The following is a 22,941-nucleotide window of genomic DNA, read 5'->3' on the forward strand; positions in this document are numbered from 1 at the left end:
TTTCAATTTTTTTTCATCAAAATAAATTTCCAGACATGTTTTCTGTGTAAGAAAGAGGGAGAGGAACTAACATTAACTGAATACTATGTATGCTATCTCATTTAATTCTCTCAAGAATTCTGTGAAGTGATAACTATATTTATGTAAAGAAATGTCTTTGAATCATGAAATGACAGTATTAAAGTCACAAAATTGCCACAGAATCTTATATAAAGGGCAATGCTTTAAGGAGATGCCAACTTATTCTTGTTATTATAGTGGGCTGAAGTGAGAAATGAATAAAACATGAAGATTTAGGGAGAACGTATGAATGATAAGACACGAATCATTACCATTTGCCTTACTCTATAGTGAATTTTTTTAAAATAATGCATCTAATACAGGACATAATACTGCAACTAGTGTTATTTTATAACATGCTATCTCAGAAAAGACAAATATTTAATTTCTTTTTCCAAATAGATAAGGGAGGCTTGGTAGAACCACACACGTAAGCTAGGTTCTTTTTTTTTTTTTTAAGATTTATTTAATTATTTGAAATGCATAGTGACAGAAAGAGGATGAGAGAGAAGGGGAAAGAGTAGAATGGTGGGGGAAATAAAAAGAGAGAAACATAATATTTCATTTGCTGGTTCACTCCCCAAAAAGCCACAACAGCCAGGGCTGGGCCCAGCTCAAGTCAGGGACCACGAACTCTGGTTGTCCCTTGTTGGTGGCAGGGACTCAAGTCCTTGAGCCATCATCCGTTGCTTCTCAGGTGCATTAGCAGGAAGTTGGATCAGAAGCAGAGTAGTGTAGACTCCAGCTGACACTCCAATATGCGATGCAGATGAATCAAGTAGTGGCTTAACCCGCTGTGCCAAATGGTCTGTCCTGACATAAACTATTTTTAACATTTTAAATTAATCTGATTCCTTAGAAGTGGATTTTGTGATGGCAAAGGGACTTTGATAACAAAGTGATATCCTAAAATAACTAAATTATTTTTTATACTTTATACTTGTTGCCGTCCTACTTCAGATTTCATTGGTTACTAATTAACAGTTTATTTTTTATTTTTATTTTTTAATTTTTGCCAGGCAGAGTTAGACAGTGAGAGAGACAGAGAGAGAGTTATAGATAGTGAGAGAGAGACAGAGAGAAAGGTCTTCCTTCCGCTGGTTCACTCCCCTACGGCTGCCACTGCACCAATCCAAAGCCAGGAGCCGGGTGCTTCCTCCCGGTCTCCCGTACGGGTCAGGGACCCAAGCACTTGGGCCATCCTCTGCTGCCCTCCTGGACCACAGCAGAGAGCTGGATTAGAAAAGGAGCAACCAGGACTAGTACCCGGCGCCCCAACTGGGACTAGAACTCAGGGTGCTGGCGCCGTAGGCGGAGGATTAGCCAATTGAGCCACGGCGCCGGCCAATTAACAGTTTTTAAGAAAAAAATTTTTAAAAAGGTAAAATCAGATGTTTCAAAAATTTTTAGATTTAATATTTTTATTATTATTTTATGGAGAAGCACTTTTTAAAAAAGATTTATTATTTAATTTGAAAGGCAGAGTTACAGAGAGAGGGACAGAGATCTTCCATCCACTGGATCACTCCCCAAATGGGTGCAATGGCCAGAGCTGGGCTGATCCGAAGTCAGGAGCCAGGAACTTCTTCCAGGTCTTCCTCGTAGGTGCAGGGGCCCAAGGACTTGGGCCATTCTCCACTGCTTTCCCAGGCACATTAGCAGGGAGCTGGATAGGAAGTAAAGCAGCTGGGTTATGCACTGACACCCATGTGGGATTGTGGGATGCCAGCGTCGCAGGCAGCAGCTTTACTTGCTATAACACAACACAACCCCCCCCCCCCCAATTTAAAAGCATTTTGGTTATTTTGTCAAATACCTAGCACTGTGGTTTGATTTATAATAGGTGCTAAATAAATATTGAAATGAGATGTGGAAATAAATAAACACATACATGTTCATGCATTCACTTCTTTCAATCAACAGACATTTACTGATGACATAACCTATTCCAGATGAGAATGTTTGAGAATTAAATGTTAATAGCATATAAAGCCTGTTCTAGGTTACTTAAAACTCCAGTGGAAAGGCCGGCGCCGCAGCTCACCAGGCTAATCCTCCGCCTTGCGGCGCCGGCACACAGGGTTCTAGTCCCGGTCGGGGCGCCAGATTCTGTCCCGGTTGCCCCTCTTCCAGGCCAGCTCTCTGCTATGGCCAGGGAGTGCAGTGGAGGATGGCCCAAGTGCTTGGTCCCTGCACCCCATGGGAGACCAGGATAAGTACCTGGCTCCTGCTATCGGATCAGCGTGGTGTGCTGGCTGCAGCGCACCGGCCGCGGCAGCCATGGGAGGGTGAACCAACGGCAAAAGGAAGACCTTTCTCTCTGTCTCTCTCTCTCACTGTCCACTCTGCCTGTCAAAAAACAAAAAAACAAAACAAAACAAAACAAACTCCAATGGAAAGACAGTTAAAGAGAGAAATTATAATAACATGTTAGTCATAGAATAGTGATTTGAAGAAAGATCCAGAGATACTTGAAAATTTCCAGGAGGAACTTGAGATAGCATTCATTGAGTAGGTTAATATTTGAGCTGCTTTTCATAGGAGAAATAGGGAGTTATCTGGAGGTGATATGGAGATAGAATATTTTAAGATGAGGATATAGAATTTATAAAAACAGACCTTAAGAGGACCTGTTATGATTGCCACATGTTACACAGGGAATGGGAAAAAGGATTGGCTGAACAATATATATTTGAGATTTTTGTGGTGTAACATCATTTTTGACATGAATCTTGAACATGTTCAATTTTAATTAACCAATTTCAAGAAGATGAATACTTTTAAACGAATCGCCTGTTTTATTAGGTTTGTATGATATATACCTTTCTTTTTTCTTAAAAAAGATTTATTTATTTGAAAAGCAGTATTGCAGAGAGAGGGGGAGAGAGGGAGAGGGAGGAGGGAACAAGAGAGAGAGTGGGAGAGAGAGAGAGAGAGCTTCTGTCTGCTAGCTCACTTCCCAGTTGGCCAAAATGGCTAGCACTGGGTTAGGCTGAAGTCAGGAGGAGCTTCATTAGCATCTCCCAAATGAACAGCAAGGGCCCAGACACTTGGGCCATCTTCCACTGCTTTGCCCATATCATTAGCAGGGAGCTTGATTGGAAGTAGAGCAACCAGGACATGAACCAAAGGCCAGATAAGTGGCTGGTGTCACAGGCAGTGGCTTTACCCACTACACCACAATGCCGGCCCCTGATACATACCCCTCAGTACCTTTCCTAGAGCAGGTGAGATATTAAACTGGTAAAATGAGCCGGTGCCATGGCTCAATAGGCTAATCCTCCACCTGCAGCGCCGGCACACAGGGTTCTAGTCCTGGTTGGGGCGCCGGATTCTGTCCCGGTTGCCCCTCTTCCAGGCCAGCTCTCTGCTATGGCCCGGGAGTGCAGTGGAGCATGGCCCAAGTGCTTGGGCCCTGCACCCGCATGGGAGACCAGGAGAAGCACCTGGCTCCTTGCTTCAGATCAGCGCAGTGAGCCGGCCACAGCGGCCATTGAAGGGTGAACCAACGGTAAAGGAAGACCTTTCTCTCTGTCTCTCTCTCCCACTGTCCACTCTGCCTGTCAAAAAAAAAAAAAAAAAAAAAAAAAAAAAGTAAAAAAATAAACTGGTAAAATGATAAAGTCATAAAGAGTGTAACATGACGTGAGAGGACTTTGGAATTCTGTGTTTTAAAAATTGCTTATTAGTTTTCCTTTCTGCTTCTTTTTAAATTGATTTTTGAACTTTCCTATACTTAGCTAGCCAATTTACTGGACAACTAACTTGTAGCACAGTTAAATGACTCTAAACTTTAAGAAATAATGGCATTGGGTTCTAATATAAATAAAATTTATTTTTGATTAAATGTTTTTATTTATGTTATGTAAGGGGAAAAATGAGCATGAACATATGTGAATGTATATCATCTCAGTAACTTCAGGAAAATATTTGGCTGTAACTTTGGTTCCTTCATTTTTTGAGCTACTTAGGATGTAATACTTTTAATGCTTATTCCAGACACAGATTTCATTTTCACATAGAAGGCTCTGCAGTATTTGTTATTTAAAGTTTTGTTATCTTCCAGAGAAACACCTCAGAGGCTCTAGACTTCATATTAGGGAAATTATGTTTTCTTCAAATTCAAGCTGCTTGGGTAGATTACTATCAGATTATAGGAGAGTCAAAAAGTTTTCTACCAAGTAATAGAAGCAGTGAAAATTGTCAGAGAAACAACTAATTAATCTCTGCTCCTTTACAGCTGTTTAATGCAATGCATAACTAAAAGTCCTGTTAAATTAATTAATGATTTCAATTATGAACTTTTCTCCAAAATGTTATGATTCGTATCAGGCTAATAATGCAGTGACCTGGGAGTGTGAAATCTGTGTTATGAAGAGAGTCGCCAGTTAATTGATTCACAAATTATTTAAAGTTTGCTGCACCCAAGGGAGTGCTCAGTTTCATGACAGTCATTTCTTAAAGTGTACAAACTCTTTTTTCACCCTAAGAATGTCTTCAGTTATTAAGCACGATAAAATACTAGCATGCTTTTAGATGTGAGTGATCTTAATATTTGTGATTTAGAATTTGTAGGTGAGTATGGAATATGTGGAGATTAAATTTACACTGAAAGGAGGAAAAAGCTAAATTAATGAAAGGAGGAAAAGCTAAATTTATCAATGATTCTCTTTTGTGGAAATTTTTTCATAGTTTTTATTTTAGTAATTTTAAGTAGTTTTCTAAACATCACCCATTTAAAATTTTTGTCTTTGTTATACATTGAGTGTGATTCATGTTAAAAGATAATATAATTGTGCCTTCTTAAGAAATTCTGAATGATAACTAGTACATATGAATTGTTTTTATAATTAGTTTTTGAAATATTTGGGTTATTGTTAAAATTAAAATGCCAACCTTAAATACTGGAGCCAGGGCTGACATCTCAATGCTGGAACATCAGTTTTTCTGAGGTAATTTCAGTCTTTTTTTTTTTTTTTTTGCTAGAGTATTTGGGAAAAAAGTGTCACATGTACTTGCATCTAGTCCAGTTATTTTATCCATAACTTAACAAATAGAGGTATACATATATACAAGGAGATAGGAAGGAATCAATAGTATCATTAATACTATATAATACGTTTATTAAAATTTTATTAATGTTTTTATGTTGAGTGTGGGCTGGTTTCAGAGTACATGATATAGACATAAGTGAGACCTTTCTTGAGTGCCCATGCCTAAGGCAGAGAAGAATCGGGTAATACTTGCAGAAAGATTCCTTAGCAGGGAGAGAGGGCTGCAGGAAGTTCTTTGGATGCGAGTGGTGGCTGTATTCTTAGTAGACTCTAGAACCTCTTTTGTTCCACACACATACTTGGGCTTAATGAGTAGTTTAAAATTAGTCCAGTTCTTTTAGGGTGGCTGGACAATATCCTTAGCAGTTTCACTCTAATTTGATAGGTAGTATAGTATAAAAAATATTTCTCATTTAATGTGAAAAACAAAATTTCCTTTGAAGAGATTTGTCTTTCATCTCTGAATGGGTAGATACATTTACAGGATGGAGCAGGAAGCTTGTATTCTTGACAGACACCATGTTTGGAAATTTCACATAGTCTGGTGGCTCTTCTGTTTTACTTCTCTCTCTTTCTCTGCCTGTCTCTGTCTCTCTCTGACTCAAGAAAATTGCCTAAAGAGAACACAAGTCGAGAAACCATATTATTAAAAATAAGTTTATCTTTGTTAAACTTGTTGCAGGGCAAAAAGAAATGGACTTGAAAGGGAAGTAAATTTATACTGATTTTTGCATTGTAGGAAATGTACTATTTTGGACACTGACTGCTTCTGTTTTCTAGAATTAAGGAGCCTATAATCTCAGCACCATTAACAAGTGCTGTCATTCAGATACACAGTGTCTGGCTGATTTAAATAAAATGAAATGAAGATAGTTGTTTCTGGTCCCTTGGCTTCACTCATTGCCATAAACATATGCTCTGCGTCCCGCTTCTTTCCATCTTATTTATGACTTTAATTTGTTGTGTGGGCTGCGCTAGAAATTAAATTTAATATAATTCTCCAAGGGACCCTGTCATATAATAACATGGTAATTTCTGTGTATCCTTTTGAAAAATGAGGAAATTAATTCTTCCTGACATGTTCTAATTATTCCAGTGTGAACGGCAAATCCGTTTTTCCTAGCCCCTGAAGTGTTATAGGCAAATGGCTGGTGTTCAAAGCTGAGGTGCTAATGCTGACCAGCAGTGCGTTTAATTTGAAACATGAGCAGACACCTTTCAACACACCTTTATAATATTGGAGTACTTTACAGAAATTAATTCACTACTTATTTGGCAGCTTAGCCTTGGGGTTATGTTTTTTTATTCATCAATACTATAGTCATGTTAGCATAATATTTCCTGTTCCGTCAGTGCTTGGTGTCGATGTAAGGAACTTAAAGTGTGCAATGGATAGTTCAACTGTATGAATGGAGGAGAATCCAGGCACATCAGAAACACCAGTTGTATGCCAAATTGTGTTTACACTTTATAGAGAGGTATAGTAAGGTCTTTAGTATTAAACTTAATTATAGCCTATGGTTAACAGCTTTAACTGAAATTGCATAGTGTAAGAATTATTAGCACAATCTTGCATAAAAAGACAGCCATATACTCTGCTTCCTGCTGTAAGTTTCAGTTATTAAAATTCAGTTTCTTATACAGGGAATGATACCCTGAAAAATCAGTTTCTAAATAACGTTTATGGAAGAGGAAACTCAAGATCTGAACTCTGGAAGAAAATAGCTGTAATTTGGAAGATTAAGAATTAAGCCATTTTTGCTGTAGGCTATATAACCTGTGTGACCTATTACTCGTTAGGAGCAACTGGGAGATCTATGTGGCATTCTTAGAGGAGTTAAAATTAAGAACTTACTTTATCCATAATGTCTATTGTGAAGCTAGCTATTATATACATTTTTCCAATCTGGTCAGTCATTTATTTGTGTCAACCCTGATAGAACTCCATTGTTTTATTAAGCAGTTGATAAATGCCATTTACACATTAGCTATTTATTGTTGGTAATTAACAAGAAAAATGAATGCGTAAGATCCTACTTAAAATAGGAGATAGAAATACAATTAAAGTTAAATAAAAGAAATAGGATTATGTTCAGAGTGGCTGTAATCAAGGCTCTCTTTTTTTGTTTTTGTATCTCTGTATTATGTTTCCTTTATTTTTCTTATTAAATAGAAAAAATGGGAATGGTAGTATCATTATTCTGATAAATAGTGTTAATATTGGCTATATATTTTCTGCTGACCATTCAGCTGCTAGATGTGTAATTTTATTCTGCCAATCTACTGGGGACTGCTATCAAGTTTAGATTATAGAAGGGGTGGAGGAACATGCTTAAGACTTCTCTGTCTTAGCCTTCCCTTATATTAGGAGGATGGAAAAAGTGGGCTGCTTTTGGCTGAAAACTGGAGAAAACATAACAACATACTCCCTACCATTTAAGTACATGCTCCTCTGTACCGTTCATCTCAGGAAGGTTATTCAGAAGGCATTTATGTGGTATAGTAGGGTAGGAGATAGAAGAGGGTATTGGAAAGTAAAGCGGAACAAGTGTGTCCCTTCCTAGACCCATAGACTATATAAGTTGCTTAAGATTTCCTGGTCGTGGACTTTTCTTTTGTGCCCTAGGTGAAGAAGGGAACTCTACTGCCCACCTGGCCCTTTTTTGTCTTCTCTCCTTTTCCCACTGAAATTATAAAAGAAATAGCATCAAAGAACAGATACATGGGCTAGATCAGATCCTGGTCTCTATTAGACCAGATCGTCTTCAGAGCCTTCTATAGGTTCTAAGAAAGAATTGAGATTTTTCTATATTCCTAATATTCTTCAAAGTAAAAAATCCATAAAAAGTTGTTGACCAGGTTAAAATAAGCTGCTCATATGTGCGATTATGCATATACCCAGTTCCATTCTCTTTCTAGGAAAGAAACTGCAAACATTTTTATATGCTTCCATCTCAGGATGCTGCAATCAGTGTGTCCAGCAAAATAAATGAAAAGAGGTAAATATCCTCCAATTTTAAAATTCTTTCTTTGAAAAATGTTGTTTAGGCTCAGTTTTGATTAGTTTTATTTTTAAAAATCTCATTATAATTTCAAGTAAATGTTTATAAAATATGTCAAATTTATTTCTATATACTCTTTACTTAGGTGAAAACAACTTAAAATATCTGTTAAATTTTGTTTAAAGATAGATATTTACAGTTTATTTGTTTTGCATATACAAATAAAGGTATATGTACACACATATATACACACATGCACATAAAGATACACTTATACTTCCAAAGGCCTTTATAATCTCTACTCATTAAGCAAACTAATATTTTTGTTTCCTAAATCATATGCATTCATTTTTCAGGCTTATATTTTTGCAGTAATAACAATGAAATTTTGGTCATATACTATATGCCAGGTACTATACTAATCACTTTATGTGAATTGCCTCTTATGAAAATAAAAACAATTCCTCTTTGAGGTAGTTATCATTATAAATAATGACATATATAGATAACATCCCAGGTGGGGAACCTGAGCAAAGGCAAGTTAAATAATTTGTGTAACATTTCATAGTTTACATGTGGTAAAATGAATGTTTTACATAGCAAGTGCTTAGAAAAATGCCTGGCACATAGTAAAACTTTATTGAATGTTAGTTCTTACTGTTTATGTGGTAAAGTACAAGTGGATACTGATTTTCAACCAATACGTGTTGATTCTTTTATTATTATGAAGGAGATTGGGAGGTCTTCATCAAGAGAAGTTGATGGAAAAACTAGACTATTTGATCTTTAAACCCCGCTTGTGAACCTAGGTACTAGAACTTGAATCTTCATTCACATAAATATATATATTAGTTTTTGCTTTCTTGCGATATACAAGTTCTCTTTGGATACTTCAAGGTATATAAAATGGAACTTATAGTCTAGTGTGAGTGGGAATGGGGATTTTATATAATGACTATAATATGGCATAGAAGAAGATTAATATTATTTTATATTTTAAAAATAGTTGTGGAGAGCATTTCAAAGTCCCTTACTTTCTTAAATAAGCCCACAGTCTTCACTGGACTTTATGCTTGGTTCATGGAGAAAGTTAAGATTCCATGAATGGGGTGAGTGTTGGTGCAGTGTTTAAACTATCTCTTGGGATATCAGCATCCCGTATCATGGTGCCTAGGTACATGTCCCAGCGCTGCTCTCCATCCCAGCTTCATGCTAATGTGCAATGTGTGAGGCAGCATGTGATGACTCAAGTGGTTGGATCCCTGCCACCAACATGGGAGACCTGGATTGAATTCTGGGCTTCTGACTTTGGCCCAGCTCTGTCTAGTGTGGGTGTGTAGGGGAATGAAATAGGAGATGGGAAATGTTTCTCTACCTTTCTCTCTGCCTCTCTGGCATTCAAAATCCATAAAACAATAAATAAAATTAATAAAAAGATGCCATGAATTGATGGAACAGAGCAAGATGGATGATTTCATTCATATTGAATTTTAGATATAGTTGGACCAATACAGTTAAAGTAACATCCAAGTGACAATTACTGATTAGTTCCTATGGGACAGCATAGAATTATTCATATCTCAGACTGCTTTTCTTCATTTAATCCTTCAAATGACTCTGTGAAGTAGACATTATTTTTATTGACCCTGTTTTTCACAGAAGGCAACTTAGACTTGGAGAAAATTAAGTTCCTTGCCTAAAGTTGCGTATTTTGTTAAGTGGCAGAGCTGAGACTTAAAATTAGGTCTATCTTATGCTACACTGTGTGAAAGGATGACTCTGGATAGACGTGTAGATTTGACAGTTTTCTCCAAAGGAGTGATGGAACCATGGAGTTAGATGATATCTCTTTACAGAGAAGAAGGGAGGAGGGACTGTAAAAAGGAAGTGGAGAACAAGGAAGATGGTTAAGGGGAGGAAGAGGAACAATGAGAACAATCAAGAGGCAATCAAAGAAAAACAAACAGGAAAGTTTTACAATCGTGGAACTCAGAAGAGAGAATTTCAGTAAGAAGGTAGTGACCAACACAGTCACTATTAATTTGATACAGCACTATCAAATACTGCTGAGACTTCTAGAAGCATTGGTTGATAGATGTTTATTACTAAGGCCAGAAGATTGATGGCAAAGGGTTTTGGTGTGAGGAAGTAATGACAGAAAGATAGTTTACTTTCTAAAGAAGCCTTCTAAGGAAGCAGGTGACTGGAGCAGTCCCTGAATGGGACCATGAGAGAAGGGTCTTTGTTTTATGATAGAGAAAACTTAATCATGTTTATAAACAGAGCAGAAACAATCAGGAAAGAGACGAGAGGAAGAAAACTGTAAGAAAACACAGAAAATGGAGAAGAAAAATTCCTTTTCTGCTTCTTGAAAGTTTTGCTCAAAGACTTTTCATAGATGTGTTATTTTTCTAGAGCTGCTGTAACAAAATACTGTACACTGAGGGGCTTCAAACAATAGAAGTTTATTATCTCACAGTTCTGAAGGTTAGAAGTGCAAAATAAAGGTGTCAGCACCACCATGCTCCCTTTGAAGCTAGTAATGAATTGTTTCTTGCCTCTATGTAGCTTTGGGTAGTTTGCTGGCAGTCATTGGCTCTTCTAGATCTATAACTCTACAACTAACAGACTGTATTATTACATACTTCACATTCTTAAAGGGAAACTTGCATACAGATTTCATGCTTTGACTGTTAGCCGTCAAGTTGGTGTTTTATGTGTATATCATTATATGAAAACAATTTAAAGAATTTGGAATTTGCAAAATATATAAAAGCAAGCAATTAAAAACAAAATGTTCTAAGGCCAATTTTTCAGTTCGTAAAACCATAAACATCTTCAGAAGAAATTAAATGTGATTACATTTGAAATCATGTGGTTTAACAGAAATAAATTACATATGCAAATTGTTTGTAACCTGCACAATTACTAGTATTCCTGTGTCTTCATTTTTAATCAATAGTTATTTTCTTTGCAATAGAACACTGAAAAAATAATACCTATTTCATTGGCAATGCAGATGAGCTCTCAATAACTTTAAGGTTCAAATGTAGAATACTGGATTATGAGACTGCATAAATATATATACTTATGGCAACTGGTTAAATCTGTAAGATGGTTACTGTCTAATATAACATCTATTGTAAACTTGAAAATTAAAAAAGTACCCAGTTAGGATGTAAATAAACCTTTAAATAATTGAAACTATCAGTTTTCTGTGACTTACTTTATAAATTAGATGATCGTATTTTTCTGAGCTATTTTTTAATTTGTATGGACTGTATATAGGGTAACCTAGACAAATATTTGATGTAGTTTTCTATTTTTGTCATCACAAAAGCATTTATTGAACATTTGTTTATCAATCATGTATTCTCCCAAAAGCTGGGAATACCAATATAAATAAGAAAGGATTCTTTTTGTCAAAAAATTTACACAGTCTACATGGGGAGATAGGTACATCAAAATTATAGTGCAGTATGTAATACTATAATAAAGGTGTATATAAAGTGAAATGAGAGAGCAGCAGAATAAATTAATTAAGAAAAGATGTAAAGGAAATTTTCATCAAAGCAGTGATTTTATTTCAGGTACTGCTAGAAGACTAGGACTACCAAGAAAGGGAGCCCCATAATGGCTGCATATTTTTAAATTTTTATTTATTTAAATTTTTAATTAGTTTTTAAGACTCAATATGGTTTGTAGATACAATACTAAGAATTGTATCTCTCGTTTCTCCCTCCCACCTTCCTTCTTTCACCTTTTTTTTTTAGTTTTTGAGATAATATATTTTAAATTTATAATACTGTAAAATGGTTGAATACTACACTGAATAAGAAGTTTAACATAAACACATATAATTAAATAAAATTTTAAAAAAGAAGTTTAACAGCAACAACAAAAAAAAGCAAAAAGACCCTAGTTTAGGGGGGATATAGACAATGGCTGTAAACAGTAATTGAATGGAAAAATGATTATTTTGCCCATATGCAGTAAATTCTAAAGTAGTCACAGATCATTACAACTATAGTAGTACAACATTCTTGTTTTTAAAAAAGATTTATTTTTATTTATTTGAACGTCAGAGTTACACAGAGAGAGAAGGTGAGGCAGAGAGAGAGAGAGGTCTTCCATCTACTGGTTCACTCCCCAGTTGGCCACAACGGCCAGAGCTGTGCCGATCTGAAGCCAGGAGCCAGGAGCCTTCCCCAGGTCTCCTGTGCTAGTGCAGATGGGAAATGGAGTAGCCAGGACTCAAACTGGTGCCCATATGGGATGCCGACACTGCAGGCGGTGGCTTTACCCACTATGCCACAGCGCCAGCCCCCAACATTCTTTTTATTTTAAAAAATATATATATTTATTTATTTGAAAGGCAGAGTTACAGGGAGGCAGAGAGAGAGAGAGAGGTCTTCCATCCACTGTTTCACTCCCCAGATGGCCACAATAGCCAGAGCTGGACCTATCTGAAGCCAGGAACCTGGAGCTTCTTCCAGGTCTCCCATGTGGGTGCAGGAGCCAAAGCACTTGGGCCATCTTCTGCTGCTTTCTCAGGCCATAGCAGAGAGTTGGATTGGAAGTAGAGCATCTGGGACTTGAACCTGTGCCCTAAATATAGGCACTGCAGGCTGCAGCTTTATGCTCCGCCACAGCGTCAGACTAGGTAGTACAACATTCTTAACCATTGGTTTGACAAAGGTATAAAACAAAATTTCACAAAACTATATTTACCACAACATTGATACACAAAGGCATTTCTTTCTTCTTTTTTGTTTGTTTTTAAATTTTAGCTACCACATATAAGGGAGAACATGTGCTATTTGTCTTTCTGGGTCCCTCTTATTTCACTCAGCATTATGTCCTCCAGCTGTGTGTATTTTGTTGAAAATGGTAGAATTTCATTTTTTTAATCACTGAATAATATTCCATTATGTAAATATACCACATTTTTTTAATCTGTTCATCTGATGGACACCTTGGCTGATTCCAAATTTCAACTGTTGTGAACAGTGCTGCTATAAACATGGTGGTACAGGTATCTCTTTGTTAAAATGTGTTCATGTCTTTTGATTATATACGCAGTAGTGGGATTGCTGGATGATATGGAAAGTCTCTTTCCAGTTTTTTAAGAAATTTCCACAGTGGCTGCACACTTGACATTCCCACCAACATTGTATAAGCATTCCCTTTTGTCCATGTCCTCGCCAGCATTTGTTACTCTGTTTTGGATTTTAACCATTCTGACAGGGTTGAGATGATATCTCATTGTGGTTTGGATTTGCATTTCTCTGATAGCTAGTGCTGTTGAGCATTTTTTCATATATTTGTTGGCCATTTGTATTTCTTCTTTTGAGAACTGTCTGTTGAAGTCTTTTGCCCATTTCTGATCTGGATTGGTTGTTTCGTTATTGTTGAGGTTTTTTTTTCTTTTTTTAAAATTGTATTTATTTATTTATTTGACAGGCAGAGTTAGACAGTGAGAGAGAGGGAGACAGAGAGAAATGTCTTCCTTTTTCCGTTGGTTCACCCCCCAAGTGGCCACTACGGCTGGCGCTTTGCACCGATCTGAAGCCAGGAGCCAGGTGCTTCCTCCTGGTCTTCCATGCGGGTGCAGGGCCCAAGCACTTGGGCCATCCTCCACTGCACTCCCAGGCCACAGCAGAGAGCTGGCCTGGAAGAGGAGCAACCGGGACTGGATCCGGCACCCCAACCGGGACTAGAACCCGTGGTGCCGGCACTGCAGGCAGAGGATTAGCCTAGTGAGCTGCGGTGCCGGCCTATTGTTGAGTTTTTTAAGTTGCTGATGTATTCAGGATATTAATCCTTTGTCAGATAGGTAGCTGTTGGATGTCTCTTCACTCCATTGATTGTTCCCTTTGCTGTACAAAATCTCTGAATTTGATATAGTCCCATTTGTTTAGTTTTGCTTTTGTTGCCTGTGCTTTAGGGGTCTTGTTCAAGAAGTCATCCCCCTACACCGATGTCTTGGAGTGTTTCTTCTGCATTTTCTTCCAGCAATTTTATGGTCCCAGGTCTTAAATTTAGGTCTTAGATCCACCTCGAGTTGACCTTTGTGTATGATAAGAGGTATGGTTCTAATTTCTTTCTTCTACATTTATACATCCTGTTTTGCTTACACCATTTGTTGGATGATTATCCTTACTCCACTGTATGGTCTGAGAACTTTTGTCAAAAATCAGTTGGCTTTATGTATGTGGCTTAATTTCTGGGCTCTCTATTCTGTTTCATTGATCTACATATTGGTTTTTATGCCAGTACCATGTTGTTTCAATTGCTATAGCTTTGTTGTGTGCTTTGAAGTCAGGTGTTGTGATACCTCCAGCTTGATATTTTCTTGCTCAGGATCACCTGGGATATTATGGGTCTTTTTTGATTCCATATGAATTTTAGGAATTGCTGCTTCTTTGTGTTGAACACTAGTCTATATTGCTGTGCTTTGAATGATGCCAGGCATGTAATAAGCACTTTAATAACTATGTTTCTGAATCTTAAATATATTTTTTGTGGGGAGAGGATTAAAAAAGAACATTTACAGAAGCAGGGAAAACATGGGCACTAGTATGAAGATATTGTACCTCATGGCATATATGGAGACATGATTTACTTTATAATAGTTGGAAAGAGGGATTTGAAGATTATTAATATCTAATGAAGAGAGGCACCAAGATGGTGGAATAATGAGGAAGCTTACTGCTCTAGTCTACGGGAAGATAGTTTAAAAAATGTGGAGAGAGTGCAATCCTAGGGAATAGTTTTAGGAGAAAACAGCAGAGGAAACTCCATGCAAATAAGAGGGACACTGTGGATCTATGTGGAGGGTGTGGATACGCACAACTCAGGACCCCAGCAACCGAGAGTCTCAGCACCAGCTTTGAAGAGTGAGGTGAGACCAGACTGCAGCATTCTGAGCCACTGGCAATAAAGCTATGGGAAGAGCCTGGCATGAGTCTGGCTTGGAGCCCTGTAGGGTACAGTAGACCTGCCAACCCAGAGGGGAAAAAAAAGGATGGCATGTTTTTCTCTCTCCCCAACTACCTGGCACCATTGTCCTATAACTAGCTGAGAGCAGAAAGGTGCCATTTGGACATATGTAACAGCTGTACTAGCTCATGTCTATGCACAACCAGGCCACCAGGCTAGAGGAGATGCCTAAGTCTGGCTAGGAGAATTGAAGGAGCTGGGTGCTCATGACTATGGGAGGCTTGTGTTCTAGGACTGTGAAAACACTGTGGCTTCATGTGAAGGCTCAGGATGTGATGGGTCTTGGGCTAATCACTGTGGACGGCTCCACACACTTGGAGCTCCCTGATTGCTTTGGGAGGGTCATCGCTGCAGGATTTGTGCTCATACCCAGGACTGCACAAATCCTTTGTGTGGTTCTTGTGGCAGTACAGATGAATATTGTACCCACTGGGGCTAATGCCTAGGTATTGGTTTCCTCTGAGGAGAGGAGGTGAGCATTAGACTACCCCAATAGAGCTGAACAAAACCTCCCTTCTGATTAAAAAAAGAAAAGAGAGAGATTTACCATGCCCAATTTGGGAGTCACCTTGGACACTGCCCTCACCCTGGAGCACTGAACTGAACTCCCTGGCCACACCCAGCACATACCTCAGGGTATTCACTGAAAGTGCAGACACTGCACTAATCCACAAAGGCATAGTCCACAGATAAAAGCCATCACAGGGGAAAAAAATAGGCCAACAAGTATCTCCACAAGTGCCTAAAATTAAACACAGCAATTCAAGAAAAAAAATAAGAAAGAGAACATGACTCCCCCCAAAGGAATACAACAACACTTCAATATTAAATAAATAAATGTGAAATGAAGAGATTGAAGAAATGCCAGAAATGAAATTCAAAAAATTGATCATAGGATTACTTAGAAGTAATTAGAAGCAAATCCACAAACTAAATAAATCTGTACATGATATGAAAGAAAATTTTTCTCATGAAATTGAGATTTTAAGATAAATCAAAATGAAATATTGGAAATGAAGAATTCAATAGAACAAATAAAAATGCAGTGGAAAGCCTTAACAACAGAATCAGTGATACAGAAGGAAGAAGATCCGAGTTAGAAGATAGATCTCTGGAAATTTTACAGTCAGACCACAAAAAGGAAAAAGAAATTAGAAAACTAAAAAATAGTGTTGGAGACCTATGGGATACTCTGAAAAGACTCAACATATGGATCTTAGGAGTTCCTGAAGACATGGAAAGAGAGAATAGATTAGAAGGCCTTTTTAGTGAAATACAGAAAATTTCCCTGCTTTGGAGAAAGAAAGGAATGTCCAAGTACAGGGAGCACACAGAACTCTAACAGACATGACCAGAAAAGATCTTCACCACAACACATTGTAGTCAAACTCTCCACAGTAAAACATAATGAAAAGATTCTAAAATGTGCATGAGAGGAATACCAGATTACTTTCAGAGGATATCCAATTAGACTCACAACTGACTTCTCATCAGAAACCCTACAGGCTAGGAGAGATGGTGAGATATATTCCAAGTCTTAAGAGAAAAAAAAACCTGTCAACCCAGAATACTGTACCCTGCAAAGCTCTCATTTGTGAATGAAGGTGAAATATAAGACCTTCCATAGCAAACAGAAATTGAAAGAATTTGTCAGCACTCATCCAGCCTTATAGAAGATGCTTAAGGATGTGCTACACACAAAAACACAGAAACATGATCATCACTATGAAAGAAGGTGAAGGCAGAAGATCTGCCAGTAAAAGTACAAAGGAAATCCAAAGTAAATGATAGGAATATTTATTGAAAAACAGCAGGGCCAAGTCGTTACTTAGCAATAGTGACCTCTGAATGTAAATGGCCTCAACTCTCCAGTTAAAAGATACAGACTGGCTGAATTAAAAAAAAAAAAAAAAACAAACTATTTGCTGCCTACAAGAAACACATCTCACCAGCAAAGATATATGCAGACTGAAAGTGAAAGGATAAAAAAAAGATATTCCATGTTAACAGAAACCAAAAAGGAGCTGATGTAGCCATCCTAATGTTAGAAAAAATAGACTTCAACCCAAAAACTGTTAAAAGAGACAGGGCCACTATGCAATGATTAAGGGATCAATTCAAAAGGAAGATGTGACTGTAATAAATGTATATTGGTGCCAGCACTGTGGTGTAGCAGGTTAAGCCACAAACTAAAGGTATACAATCCCATATGAATGCCAGTTTGAGTCCCGGCTGCTCCACTTCCAATCCAGCTTTCTGCTATGGCCTGGGAAAGCAGTGGAGGATGTCCCAGGTCCTTGGGCCCCTGCACCCACGTGGGAGACCTGGAGGAAGCTCCTGGCTCCTGGCTTTGAATGAGCTCAGCTCCAACCGTTGCACCCAATTGGGGAATGAACCAGTGGATGGAAGACCTCTCTCTCTCTTTCTCTCTGCCTCTCCTTCTCTCTGTGTGTCACTCTTTCAAATAAATAAATAAATCTTTAAAAAATGTATATGCACCTAATTACAAGGTACCTGGCTATTTAAAAAATGTTAATGGATTTAAAGGGAGACAGACTCCAAAACAACAGTAATGGGGACTTCAATACCCCACTTTCAGACAGAAAATCAGCAAGGAAATAGCTAATTGACACTATAGATCAAGTGGACACAATGGATTTCTACAGTACTTTTAATCCTATAGTTGCAGAATATGCATTCTTCTCACCAGTACATGGAACTTTGTCTAGGATAGAACACAGGCCAGGCCATAAAGCAAGTCTCAGCAAATTTTAAAAAATTGAAATCACACCATGCATCTTCTCTGACCACAGTGGAATGAAGCTGAAAATCAACAACTCAAGAATATCTAGAACATATGCAAACACATGGAGACTGAACAACATGATCCTAAATGAACAGTGGATCATAGAAGAAATCAAGAGAAATAAAAAAAACTGTTGTGGAACATTTTTTTTTCATAGTATTTGTTGAACTCTTTACTTAGTATAGAGTTAATCATCTGTGTATAAAGTTAATTGAAAATAGATCTTAGTAAAAAAATGAGAATGGGAATAGGAGAGTGAGGAGGAAGAATGGTGGGAGTTGGGGTGGAAGGGTGGGTACGGTGGGGAGAATTACTATGTTCCTAAAGTTGTATTTCTAAAATGCATGAAGTTGTATACCTTAAATAAAAGATTTCTGGGGAAAAATACAAATTAAAAAATCTAATGTATAGGGGCATGTACTTTGGATTCAGTAAGTGAAGACTGAATCTTGACTTTATTTTATATTACCTTTATGACTATAAGTAAAATTTTTAGCCTGTTTTCCTACTTTAAAATATAATTAATAATATTTATTTACAATATTGCTATGCAAATAACCTGGCAATAGTGCACAGCAAAACAAAAGCATGAAATAAGTGGTTAAACTGTTTTTATAGTTTTGGGGGAAAGTGATAGACTCTAAGACTAGGAGGACATACATGGTTAAAATTTTGAAAGATTCTGTGTCATATTAAGGAGTTTGTACTATCATGCAGATGATTGAGAACTGTTAAATTTTAGTTTACTATTGAACATTAGGTACAAAATATATACAAGGCACTATGGAAAGGATCATTCCATATCTTATAAACCATAGTTTATCTTTCTCAGAATATTCAATTATTGTTACACAACCTAGCATTTCCTAACCTGCTAATATCACTCAATTATTTGATGCTCACCACATATAAGGAATAGATAGCATGAATTTAACTTTATTTAGCAAAATGTCTTCCATGAGTTTCCTGAGGTTAGGGGATAGGTTAAATATCACATATCAAGAAATCAAAAAACATTGAAAAAGAAGAATAAGATAATTATTTGAATAGACATTATTGATAGGACTAATATATCAATGACCCATCATGTAACTAGAAGTGGATGATCAGTTTATTGAAAGTTGATTTTTGCACAGGTCATGTTCCAAATATAGCTGACCCAATAAGATCTTTAAGTAGACCATAAATCCTGGAGTTCTGTGTGCCAGAACCCATTTTCCAGTGTCTTACATATCATGCATTCACAATTACTTTTGTTGTTGTTATATCTTATAAGCCAGTTAATATAGTCTGTGTTTATTGTATTTAAAAAAATACCTTGAAGGGCTTTTTGTCTTCAAAAAGGTGGAGAATGGAAAAATAATGAATAGATGTGTTTTGTTAATGAAAAAACTATTTACTTTTGTTAACATTTTCTGGTGGAAAAGGGGTGAAAACAACTCTCTTAGTCATTTCTGTGAAATCAGTTAACTGAAAAGTTTTGGTTAGTCTGGTTCTGACCATTTAACCAGTTTCAATGTTTCTATATAGAGAGAATTATTTTTTTAGCTTTTAATTTCAGAATAGTTATAATTTTACAAAACAAGAATTACATAGTAAAAAAAAGTTACCCAACTTCCCCTGTTGTTAACATCTTATATTAGTATATTTGTCACAAAAGTTAACCACACCCAGATTTTCCTATTATTAATATCTTGTGTTAGTATGATATATGTGTGAAAAAAGGGAAAGCTGAAAATGACTTTTAAGGCCTTGATGGATCATTTTTGAATCCTGACTCAGAAATCACGTAGCCTTATAAGCCTTTTAATATTAGCAGATATCTGGGTACACAGTAGGCCCTCACAGAATAGTTATGAAATAAATGGTTTTAATATTTGAATCATAGATATAAAATGAAATGTACTGGAATCAGAGTGTTTGTCAAGAATTGGTAGAAAATTGCTACCACTGGGGCTTTCTAGATCAGCATTTTTACAAGTACAAGGATACTTCATTAAGTTCATGAAGGGGTGGGGGTGGGGGCATTGTGGCATAGTGAGTTAAGCTGCTACTTGAGATGCCTGCATCCTATATCAGAGTGCCTGGATTGGAGTTCCACCTCTGCTTCCAATCCAGTTTCTTGCTAGTGTGCCTGGGAGGCAGCAGATGATGGTTCAAGTACTTGAGTCCCTGCCATCCATGTGGGAGACCTGGATGGAGTTCTGGGTTCCTGACTTTGGCTTGGCTCAGCCCTAGCTGTTGCAGACATTTAGGAGAGTGAGCTAGCAGATGGAAGATGGGTCTCTCTTCTCTCTCTGTCACTTTGCCTTTCATAAGTAAGTACATTTTTAAAAGTTCATTAAAAATGGAATTAAAAAGATAAGTTTATTTTGGTTAAAATTTTTTTAAGTTCATTCATAGTTTTTTCATACTAAACATTTCCATGAACTTTTTAAAGTACTGCTAGTATGATTTGAGCACCACTAACTAAATTAAATGGATAAATGACTGAATTTGGGTGCTTATTAAAAAATGCAGATTCTTTTTTTAAATTTCATTGAAGTTATACAAGTTTCATGTATTCAATATATACAGGTTTAGGAACATAGTGATACTTCCTCCCACTTTGCTCTCCCTCATGCCCCTGCTCCAACCCTTCTTCCTCCTCCCTCTCCCATTCCCACTTTTTGTTTTTACAAAGATCTATATTCAGTTTACTTAATGAAAATAAAGTTAACCTTACACTAAGTAAAAGAGTTCAACAAGTAATATGAAGAAAAAAAAAACACTGTTCCTCAATGGAAGAGACAAGGGCTGTAAAACAAATCATCAAATCTCAAAATGTCCAGTTCACTCCTATACATTGCATGTCAGGTACTCTATTAGTTACATCAGATCAGAGAAAACATATATCTGTCCTTTGGGGACTGGCTTATTTCACTAAGTACAATAGTTAAAATGCAATTCTTGATTTCCCATTCAACCTTGTTCAGTTTTCAGTTAGAATCTCTAGATTCTTTGGATGTTCCAATTCCTACGATGTTGAGAACCACTGTGTTAGAAAAATAATTGGTAAAACTCTGAGATTTTAAAAAATAATATAAACTTGGGTTTCTGATTAAGGCAGTTTGTAGCATGAAATACATAAAAATAATTCTGGTATTGAAAACTAACCTTTTACATGTATTTGTTTTACATTTTAAATTCTTAAGAGTGATAGTGTATAAATGGCTAATTTGTACAATATTTCAATATCATTCATAAATTGCTTTTGAATCCTTTGATTTAAAGAGATGCAATTCCACGAATTTGCTTTTGACTATAATTAAATTGGCTATACCTTGAATTAAGAAATGGAATTCTTAACTATCTTAAAAAGTTTTTAAAATGTTGCTGATGTCTTTTCATGGTTCTTGGGTCAGTGGGAGGAGCCCAGATACTGTCACTAATGAAGTGATGCTAAGTATTGCTATTCTTTTTCATCTCAACCAAGCTAACTTTATTTTTGAGTTGGTAAGAATGGAAGGAAGACAAGTGAAAGAGGTGACCTGTAGCTGCATGATAAGAATGCCAGTTGTATATAGAGAAAGTATGATCAGTAAGACTTGATGGTGATTGGCTTGCCAAGCACACTTCTGGGGAAAATTCCCAAAAAAGCATATTTCGTTGTTTTTAAGTATAATACGGTTCTATTTTCCCTTTTCTTTCTGATGCTTCCCTTGTTTGCTGTGGAGAGCTTAATGACTACCATAACGTGGGTAATACTTGGTAATGTCTATTGGATGTGACCATTAGTATTTTTAATAGTAAAAATGTCAGAAATGAAGAAAATATTTATATAACTCAATAAAATATAAGAAACTGGGAAAGTTGTCTATGAAGAATGCTTCACATCAAATTTGAGCCATATGGAACAATTAAAACACTAAGAGGTTCAGTAAAATTTAGCTACCAATTACAATTAGCATTAATGTGCTTCATAGTTATTAAAGGTGCATTCTTTTTCTTTTTTTCTTTTTATAACCTCCTGTTCCATTTGGCTCTTCCTTGTGTTTCTTTTCCTCATCTAGTTTACAGAGAGAAAGGAAAAGGGAGAGGGAGGGGGGAGGGAGAGGGAGAAGAGGGAAAGAGGGAGAGAGAGAGAGAGAGATCTTCTACCCACTGGTTCACTCCTCAGATGGCTACAATGGCCAGCGCTGGGCCAGGTCAAGGCCAGGAGCCAGGAGTCAGGAGCCAGGAGCCAGGAGCCAGGAGCTTCATTCATGTCTCTCATGTGAGTGCAGGGATCCAAGTATTTGGGCCATGTTTCACTGTTCTTCCCAGGCCATTAATGGGAAGCTAGGTCAGAAGGAGCAATGGGCTGGTGCTGTGGCATATCTGGTAAAACTGCCACCTGTGATGCCGGCATCCCCTATAAGCACTAGTTCGAGTCCCAGCTGCTCTGCTTCCGATCCAGCTCCTTACTAATATCCCTGGGAAAGAAGATGACCCAAATCCTTGAGCTCCTGCACCCATGTGGGAGACCCAGAAGAAACTAAGATCCTGGCTCTGGTTTAGGATTAGCCCAGCTCTGGCCATTTGGAGTGAACCAGCGGGTGGAAGATTTTACTGTCTCTCCCTCTCTCTTCTCTGTCTCTCCCTCTCTCTCTCTGGAACTCTGAATTTCAAATAAAATAAATAAGCTGTGAGGGGTCTCTTTTGGGCCTCATTTAAAGGTACTAATTCCACTCATGAATGCTCTGCCCCAGTGACCTAATCACCTCCAAAGAAATCATCTTCCAATACACTCATGCTGAAGATAAAGATTTCAACATATGCGTTTTTGGAGGGACATAAATATTCAGACCGTAGCAGGTTATTTTTGCAATAATCCAGGTAAAAGTCAATATGGGCAACACAGTTTTTTCCTCGATTCACTTTTTATTTTTTTTTAAGATCTGTTTATTGGGGCCGGTGCTGTGGTGTGTAGATTAAGCCTCCACCTGTGGACTAGCATCTCATATGGGCGCTGTTTCAAGTCCTGGCTGCTCCACTA

At 37.2% G+C, this 22,941-nt stretch overlaps 1 protein-coding gene across 41 annotated transcripts in view; it reads left to right on the forward strand.

Moving 5' to 3' along the window:
• SOX6 (SRY-box transcription factor 6) overlaps nucleotides 1–22,941 on the forward strand; it is a 647,773-nt gene that overhangs the window by 146,406 nt on the left and 478,426 nt on the right. For 22 of the 41 annotated variants that reach the window (XM_051833972.2, XM_070073077.1, XM_070073091.1 and 19 more), the window contains exon 3: nucleotides 8,034–8,113. The exons of the other annotated variants lie outside the window; for them this stretch is intronic. In XM_051833972.2, coding sequence (XP_051689932.1) covers nucleotides 8,058–8,113 — 56 coding nt within the window. In that variant the 5' untranslated portion in view covers nucleotides 8,034–8,057. The remainder of the gene's footprint in view (nucleotides 1–8,033; nucleotides 8,114–22,941) is intronic. 41 annotated transcript variants of the gene reach the window in all.

Source organism: Oryctolagus cuniculus, chromosome 1, assembly GCF_964237555.1.
Source record: "Oryctolagus cuniculus chromosome 1, mOryCun1.1, whole genome shotgun sequence".
In the NCBI taxonomy this organism is placed as follows: domain Eukaryota; kingdom Metazoa; phylum Chordata; class Mammalia; order Lagomorpha; family Leporidae; genus Oryctolagus; species Oryctolagus cuniculus.